General features: G+C 48.2%; 1 protein-coding gene across 1 annotated transcript in view; it reads left to right on the forward strand.

Annotated features, from left to right (window-relative positions):
- Window positions 1-9,182, forward strand: part of Slc6a11 (solute carrier family 6 member 11) — a 119,362-nt gene that overhangs the window by 102,076 nt on the left and 8,104 nt on the right. Inside the window, exons 9-10 of the mRNA XM_021190390.2 lie at window positions 3,126-3,238; window positions 5,665-5,802. Coding sequence (XP_021046049.1) covers window positions 3,126-3,238; window positions 5,665-5,802 — 251 coding nt within the window. The remainder of the gene's footprint in view (window positions 1-3,125; window positions 3,239-5,664; window positions 5,803-9,182) is intronic.

Below are 9,182 nucleotides of genomic sequence, written 5' to 3' on the forward strand. Positions count from 1 at the left end.
AAAGAACATCCCTCCATGGCCTCTGTATCAGCTCCTGCTTTCTGACCTGCTTGAGTTCCAGTCCTGCATCCTTTGGTGATCAACAGCAGTATGGAAAAGTAAGCCGAATAAACCCTTTCCTCCCCAACTTGCTTCTTGGTCATGATGTTTGTGCAGGAATAGAAACCCTGACTAAGACAACCACCAACCAGGGATGGCACCACACACAATGGACTGGCCCCTCCCCCACTGATCACTAAGAAAATACGTTACAGTTGGATCTTATGGAAGCATCTTCCAATTGAGGCTTCTTCCTCTTGGATGAGTCTAGCTTGTGTCAAGTTGATATAAACACAGTCAGTACAGTGAGTTTTCAGGTCAGCCTGAGCTACACAGTGAAACTTGGCTGGAAAAAAAATTGGTATGTATTTAAAAATTGAAAAATAAATATCAGTGTTTATCCCTCATTGGGGAAAAATGGAGATGTGTTGTCAATTGTGCAAAAGAGATGCAGAAAGGACTAGAAAGCAGAGAATGGTCACTGTCTTGAAGAGCAGAAAGGGGTGGGAGGAGGAAGGAAGGGGCAAGGGTGGGTGGGGGAAGGAAAGAAAGGTCAGTGCTTCCCAGAGTGTTTTCCTCATAGCCTGAACCCTGGGTGATGTCTCACAGCCCATCCAAGATGGGGTGGGCCCCCAGAATGGAATATAAGCTAGTAAGAGTGACCTCACTATGTAGAATGACAGTTCTGTAGCTACACTGGGCATTAAGGAACACAGAACTCTCAGAATAGATGATGTGTGCCAAGCAGGTACTGGCAGCTAAAGATGAAAGACATAGCCGGAGTGTATTGTGTCAGAACAGGAATCTGAACTCGAGATTCTGCTGAATAGGATGAGTGTGTCAGGGCAGACTAGTTGGCAAGTGTATGTAGATCTCAAGGCTCTTATTTCCCTCTGAGGAACAGGCGTCAGACTGTACTATATTGGAAATCAAGGGATTTCTATGCTTGAACTCGTGATTTCAATGTTTGGTTAGAATCATGTGGTCATGCACAGGAGGGATGAACGTGCTGAGGAAGCTGTCTGCAATAACACCCTCAGTTAACAAACACACTGTACCAAGGCCTGGGTTTCTAAACGTCATTGTCTGAAGCTAGGGCTCCTTGAAAAGGCAATTAGGGCCAGGTCTGGGCCAGGACACAATGAAGCCAGAAGATAAAGCTGGGGACACATCAGAAGGATGCAGGATCTACCTGAAGGACCCCCTGGTGGCCCATGCTGGGACAACTTGAGCAGCAAAGTAAATAATGACCATCACAAGACCATAATCCAGAGAAAAACTCTGAGCACTGAGGAGCTCACACAGGCATAAAGGCATCACCAAGTGATCGATGAGACAGCTCATGCTTGCAGAATCCTGATGGGTGTGGAAGGACAGAGTAAGATGGGCGTCCTTAAGCAAACACCATCATAATAATGGCTGTCGAAGCAACACTCCAATGGAGACCAGGATCTCAGGGAAGGCTTGAGAGAAGCAGGGTCCTGTGTGATCTCAAAGTGCTCCTGCCCTGGGAGAGGAAAGTCATGATTCACCATGGAGATGATGCAGATGCCAGCCTCACCAAGGACTAGGGGCAGCATCAGCATCCTGCCCTGGTATTTCTATGAGAAGGATGCGTGGCACACCTATGAATTTGTTTTCTCATGAGAACTGCTGGGTTTACTAAGATAAAACATAAAAGATTATAAATACAAACACCTCTGTTTTATATACTAGCAACAAGTATTTGGGGAAAAATAAATACTCCCAAAATATTAAAAACAAAAGGAGTCTCAAGAGGTGGCTCAGTGGTTAAGAGCACTGAGGACCCAAGTTCAATTCCCAGCAACCACATGTTTGATCACAACCTCCTATTAACTTCAGTTCTAGAGGATCCATTGCCCTCTGTAGGCACTGCACACAGATATAAATGCAGGAAAAACACCAATACACATAGAATAAAAATAAATCTTTTTTTTTAAATAAAAAGGCAGAAAAGGGCCAGTCATAGCCTGAGAAAAAAATGTCCATGATGCCTAGTTTCCCCCATCAATAAAAAAAAGGGGAGGGGGAGAAAACAAAAAAGAAAAAGAAAAAAACTTCAACCAATTTAAAAAAAAAAAAAAGGACCAATAAAAGAGGTTATTTGTTTAAATAGTAAGCACTTGAAGGTCCCCAGGCAACACAAATTAAAACCAAAGTGATAGGACAATACTCAGTCACTTTATGGCCTGAATCTGAAATAATAACAGTATCAAGTTTTGGCAAGGACATGCAGGCTCAAACATTGCTGTGATTATTTAATTGCTTAAGTATTTAATTTTTCCCATGACAAAATTGCATGGGTATTTGAAATCAACATTTCATAGGTGAAGTGTGTGGTTGTTACCCCAGCCATTCCACCCTAAACAGCACAAGCTATCTTAATCTGAGATTTAAAAAGAAAAAAGAAAAAGAAAAAGAAGAAAAAAACCCTGACTCTAGCTCCAGGCTATCTAATGCCCTCTTCTGGACTCCACAAGCACTGCGCGCGCGCACACACACACACACACACACACACACACACACACACACACATACACACCTTAAAAAGAATCTTTTAAATGAAAAATCCTATCAATAGTTAGTCCAGGATTCTGATGGAGGTGGAAGTGGTGAGCGGCTAGCAGCAACAGGAACATTGTGTATCTTGATGGTGGTTGTGGTGTGGGCATCTTTTCAGGATCCAGTGGGAAGCACACTTACACGTGGCTCTTAGGATAGATTGGCTGTACTATGTAATCCTTCTGTGCACTCCCTGCTTGGTGGCATCCCACCTTTCTCAGAAGCATGTTTAGGTAGACTGTTCTGCTCCTGCTTAGATGAAGCCGCTGTCTGGTCCTGGTGAGAACAGACTCTGCCCTGCAGGTGAATACAGAGGAAGATCTGTGGGTTGGACATGCCTGCCCTGAGCCCAGACCCACCCAGCCCCTCTGCACAATAGGTCTGTACTAGCATGGTGCATCTGCACAGTACTGACAGGAGATCTGAGTGAGAGCTGGCCCAGTGGCCTGCAACCACTACCTACCTGCTAGAGTAAAACACTGAACTTTCTCCCTCCCTTCCAGGTCCGGGACTGGCTTTCATCGCCTACCCCAAGGCTGTCACTATGATGCCCCTCTCCCCACTGTGGGCCACTTTGTTCTTCATGATGCTCATCTTCCTGGGCCTGGACAGTCAGGTGAGGGGGAGGGCAGAGGGAAGGAGATGGTGGGGGAGGGGAAGGGACACCCAGGTAAGGGGAAGGGAGGGGAAAGGAAGGTCAGGGGACTAGACAGAACAGGTGACACTCTTAGGAACAGCTTCTAGGCTGAAGAGCCCTTTCCTGACCTTGGACATCAGGCCACCAAGCAGCCCTGCCACCTTCTTGGCAGCCTCCCAGCCGCAGACATGTGTATTTGGTGTTTTTCCACACCTTGTTTTCATTACCCAAAATGCTCAATTTAAGTGTTTGGGTTTTTTAGCTTTGTTTTGTTTTAATTCTTTTGCATTTATGTATTCCACTTATTTAATCCTGTGTGTGTATAGACACACACCTGTTAAAGTACACATGCGAAGGTCAGAGGACAACTTGTGGAGATCAGATCTCTCCTCCTACCACTTGTGTCCCAGGGACGAAATTCAGATTCTCAGACTTGGCAGAAAGTTTCTTCACTGCTGAGCCATCTCCCGAGACCCCACTTTAGTCTTTAAGATGACGCCCTAAGTCCTTTCATTCTGATAAATGCTATCCAGCTAGAAGCTCTTGGAAAAGCAGAAACAAATCCTAAAGAGAATGGGCGGTGGCTAATAAAATAATTATGATTGAATGATGACAATGTAACCAAGGGTCCCTGTGTCCCCATCCCTACTGAGCCATGGATGGAGCACATAGGACATCCTTCCTCTGGCTCTGTCACAATGTCTCCATGACCTTTTCCTGGCATCCTCTTGGAACCACAGCACGTTCTCCCACCAGCTCTATGCTCACTAGTCCCTGTGGACCTCTGTCCATCCATCTGTCCCTCACTACGCAGCTGTGGTCCACAGAGCAGGTACATGCTCAGCTCTAGGAGTGAACTGCATGCTCCTATCCCCTCCTGCCTCTACTCCAGCTTCCCCTCCCTTTCTGTGTCTCTCCATGCCCACTCTCATCCTCCCCATGGCCCCCCAGCTTATAGCCTGTGGCCTCTCTTCGCCACGCAGACCTAGAATACAGCCTCGGCCTGATGCTGAGCACAGCCAGCTGTCTAGAACTCAGAAGACTGCCTCCAACCACGCTGGTGGCTATCAGTAATGCCGACAAGTCTGTGCTCTGCAGAGGAGAAGCCCTCTTTGACAAAGGAAGCCACCGCGATCCTCCTACATTAGGAAGGATAGTGCCCAAGTTAGTCTGATGAGCACAGTCCCATCCACGACCTTGCGAAAGTCACTGAGCACACAAGCCCTGGCCTGTGGCTCTGTCAATCCAGCCACGCTCAGTTTCTCTCTGGAGCCAGAATCCTTCCCCAGAAACCACTAAGCTGTGCTGGGTGTCTTTGCCGATAGCTTTTCTTCCATTGTTGTCGGCAAAGCCTTTCAGAAATCAGAGCTCTGCAGAGGCTATGGGACTGACAGAGGTGCGACTGAGGCATGACTGCCTATGCCCCACTGAGCTGGCCTCATTGGCTTTTCTGCCATGTGCCCACACTCTAATTGTCACATGAGCTGAGGGCTCCCGTTCATTGTCTGGGTTTGAGAGCAGAAGCCAAGGCTTAAAGGTGCTGAGTGATTTGCTGGGGCAGATACCTGGGTTTGGGCGCCTCCTACCTGTGTACATCTGCAGCCCACACTCCCATTGGCTTCTTGGGTAAGCAGCCTTCGTCGAATCCCATCTCCCTCCCTCAAGACCCTGAGGAGAGACTGACAGTTCCAGCCCTTGTTGTGGAGGCAACACAGGGGTGAACATCAGTTTTGAATAGCTCCTAGCTGTGTGACTTTGAGAGAGTCACCACCCCTCTCCGTGCCCCAATCTTTATTGTAGAATGGAAACACCTTGTCTCAAAAGATAGATGTGAACCAGACAACTAGGGGTGCTCAACAAGGTAACTAGCAAACGCAGACACCATTTGCAGTACAGAGGTGTGGGAGACCACCTCAGAAGCAGGCTGGTTCACAGCTGGGCTCTGTTGCCAGCACCTGGCTGGCAAAGCTGAGTGTGGTTTTCCACCTGCCATCGGGCTGGGGACTGTCACAGTCCTAGAAGTCAAAGGCAATGGCCAGAGCCTGCTGCCAGCCAGATGGCCAAACTCCCAGGACAGTTCTGAGATTCCTGCCTTGCCTCAAGGGCAGAGGCTAGGTCTCCTGTAATTCACAAACCCCAGATCAGTAAGTGATAGCGACGAGGGAGAAGGAGTCCTCACAGCCTGGACTGCACACTGAGCGACCCCGTGCGGTACATCCTGTACTCTCAGCATCTTCCTCCTGGTCCACTCAGTGGATATACTGGAGCACGTTGGTGCTGGGCTTGCGTTCATGCCTGTGGGTGGAGTGTGAAGGTGGAGGGCAGGCCAGTGAGAAGGAAACATGGAACTAGGGTACCGGGACTGGCCTTTTCCTGGGCTTCATGCGCTGTCTCTCTCCCTCCAGTTTGTGTGTGTGGAGAGTCTGGTGACAGCCGTGGTAGACATGTACCCCAAGGTCTTCCGGCGGGGCTACCGGCGAGAACTGCTTATCCTGGCCCTGTCCATCATCTCCTATTTCCTCGGCCTGGTGATGCTGACAGAGGTAGGTGGCGTTAGCCGTGTGCTCTATCCAACGCCTGCCCTGAGACCTCGGCCCCTGTGGCTGTGCACAGATCCGGCGCCTTCTCTGTTACTCAGGTATCTGCTCTTCCGTGAGGGTGAGCACAGACCCTCAGTGAGCTCTCAGTCAGTCCCGTGTCAGTGCTAGATGTTGCTAGACAGGAAAAGTCACACAGGGACTTGTCAGGCCAACCCTCATCATCCCTTGGGTGACCCTCCAATGAAGAGAAACAGTTCAGCTCTCAGGCCCAGTACTTGAGGCTCCTTATCATGGCCTCAAGTTTAATACTGGCTCTTCTGGAATTTTTCTCAGAGCTGGCCCTTGGGGTGCCGTTTGCTACGTGCTCCAGTCTCAGCCCCCTGTGTGTTGTTCCTCCTTCCTCCCTGTCCGTGCAGGTGAGGTGGGCTTCTCCCTGACCCCGAATTGAGATGGTCTTCTAAACCATGAGCTCATCCCACCCATCAGCCACTCTGTCCCTGTTCTGTGTCAGGTATCTGGAAGGTGAGATCAGACATCTTTCTCTGTTTGATGCATAAAGATAATGTAAGGAAGGGGAGGGAGATCCGTTGCTGAGAGACACAGAGAGGCTGTGTAAGAAACAGGAAGGAGTGGGGAACAGGAATTCATCAGGCAGCTGGGGTGAAACAGAGGCCAGCCCTCTTCCGCACCTCCTCCAAGGCCATAGCCTCAGGGGAGCTCCCCCACTTCCCTTCCCATCACACCCCACTGTGTGCTCAGCTCATTCCCCATCCCTCTGGCCATTATAAAGATCTCTGATCCTTCTTACCAGTTGTCCTCCAGCCCCAAAAGTCCAGGGGAACAGGAACATCCTATTCAGTCAGGAGTGCCTGGAGGCAGCTCAGGTCTCCTGCTCAGTGTGAGTGCTGGAGTTGTTGTTGTTCTTGCCTCTTGTCACATTGATGAGAGTGACCGTGACCGCTGTTAGAGCAAGTGAATGGGGTGAGGGTCTACTTCCCACTCTCTCCTCAGTGGTTCCACCTCGGGTTTCTCCATGCAGGAAAGTCAGGCTGTGGTGATTAGGGCCTCATTAAGCACTGGTTAATTACACAGAATGGAGCCATTTGTCACATACAAATTGGGGGGGGGTTAATCTGATTGATGCCTTGGAGAAGCTAATAGGAAGGTGCTGGTGTGGGTATCGCTGACTCCCAGCCAGACTGCCTTGGGTTGACCCTAGCACATAGAGCCTCTCCCCAGGGGCCATTGGGGAGCCAGTACTCCAGTCAACCAAGACTATTAATCAGCAGGCATTTGGGCTTCATATGCCAGCCCTCCACCCCCAAAGAGGGGTCTCTTCAAGCTCATTGTGCTGAAGAAGTTCACAGTGGGCCCAGCAAGCCATGTAAGCCTCGGTCATCCTGGTAATTGCCTGACAGAGCCTCTCTTTCTCATGTATGCATGGTTAGAGCTCAGGTCTAAGAAAAACACAGGCTTCTTGTCTGCCACCACAGCAGTATGACTGGCGGTTAGGACTGTGAGTCCTGCCATCCAGTTCTCAGCCCCTCCACTCAGCTCCATGACATCATGCTGCAAGTGGCCTTGCCTCTCGGTGCCTCCATTTCTCTGTAGGGACATAGACTATCAATAGTCATGCCCTCATTGCATTGCTGGAGGAGGGATACAAGAAGTATAAGAAGCACATTAAGACATGGAGAAGTTAAAGCCAATCTAGCCATTGATGTCTTACTGCGGCTGTGTTGTGAGGAATATGTCCCCGATGGAGATATGGACATCAGAGCAGGAATTTCTATACTCTGCTACACACAGATTCTGTTGGGTCAAGAAATTTATATGTGGCCCTGGGTATATAGGAATACAAAATAGATATACAGGGTCTAGGGAGATGGCCCAGTGGGTAAGAGCGCTGGCTGCTCTTGCAGAGGACCTGGGTTTGATTTCCAGGACCCACATGGCAGCTCACAACCATCTGTAGCTTCAGTCACATGTGATCCAGTGCCCTCTTCTGGTCTTCACAGGCATTTCACATATGTGGTGCACAGACATAGATGCAGGCAAAATACTCATGCACATAAAAATAATAATAATAAAAGTACAAACCAAACACTTACTGATGATAAATTCTAAAGAAATTTCTTTGAAAAAGATTCTTTGGTATACATAGAATTTTGTCATTTGTTAAAACAAAAGCAAAATTGTATCCTAATGAGGTGGCTGTGCTTACATAAAGAAGCAGATCTTGGCTGACTATTTGATACTGCGGGATGCAGAATGTCTTTAAATGGTTTTCTGAGCTGACCAATATTTTGGTTTCATGACCATCAATACTGATCGACACTGCATAAATATATGGTTCACAACTTCAAATGTGTGCTCCGGGTCACTTCAGAAATTGTAATTCTATCCTAATCCCAAGACAAAAATATTGAATAATCTTTTATGCAACTCCAACAGCAGTTTTTAAAACCAAATGTTCTGAGGCTCGCAAGATGTCTCAATGGGTAAAAGTGCCACCAAGCTTGACAACCTGAGTTTGGTCCCAAACCCACATGGTAGGAGAAAACTGACTCCCATAAGCTGTAATCTGACTTCCATACATGAGCCCAAACAGCTCACGTGCATGTATGCATACACACACATGCAAACACATGTATACACACATGCATACACACATGCACACACACACATGCACACATACATACATGAACTAAATGTAAAGAGATATCAAACGTTCTAGCAGTAGAATGTAGGGCTAGGCTAACTTTATACACACCGAGGAAAGACTGAGAAAATGCTAAGTCTTTGCTTTCCATAATTAAATCGTTATGTTTCTGGGAGAGCAGAAGCCTTTTACCTATAGTAAAAGCACTGCAGTCTAGAACATGTAGTAGTGCCGAGTTTAAGATGCTCCAGGCAGTGTTTATTGGTGCTGAGTGGCATGAGGGCACAGGAGATGCAGGGTGTACCATGTGGTCAGAACCATGGCTGTGGTGAGGCCCGAGGTACAGCACCAGTGAGCACTGCCAGAAAACAGCTGGCTTGTTACAGATTTGATCTTGATTTAGTTTTCAGTCCTTGGACAGTCAGAACCCTTTGGCCTTTGCTGATTGTTTTACACCTCCCACATTTCATTTATGTGACCTGCACAGTTTAAGGAGCTGGGCAGTAGCCTGGAGTGGTGGGGCCTTCTATGCCAGCACTCAGGAGGCAGGGGCAGGTGGATCTCCATAAGTTCAAGCCCAGCCTGGTACATAGTGAGTTCCAGGACAACCAGAGCTACACAGAGAAACCGTGTTATGAAGACACCAAAAAGAAGAAGGAGGAGGAGAAGGAAGAAAGAGAGGAAGGAAGGAAGGAAGGAAGGAAGGAAGGAAGGAAGGAAG

This window comes from Mus pahari, chromosome 2 (genome assembly GCF_900095145.1).
Source record: "Mus pahari chromosome 2, PAHARI_EIJ_v1.1, whole genome shotgun sequence".
Classification (NCBI taxonomy): domain Eukaryota; kingdom Metazoa; phylum Chordata; class Mammalia; order Rodentia; family Muridae; genus Mus; species Mus pahari.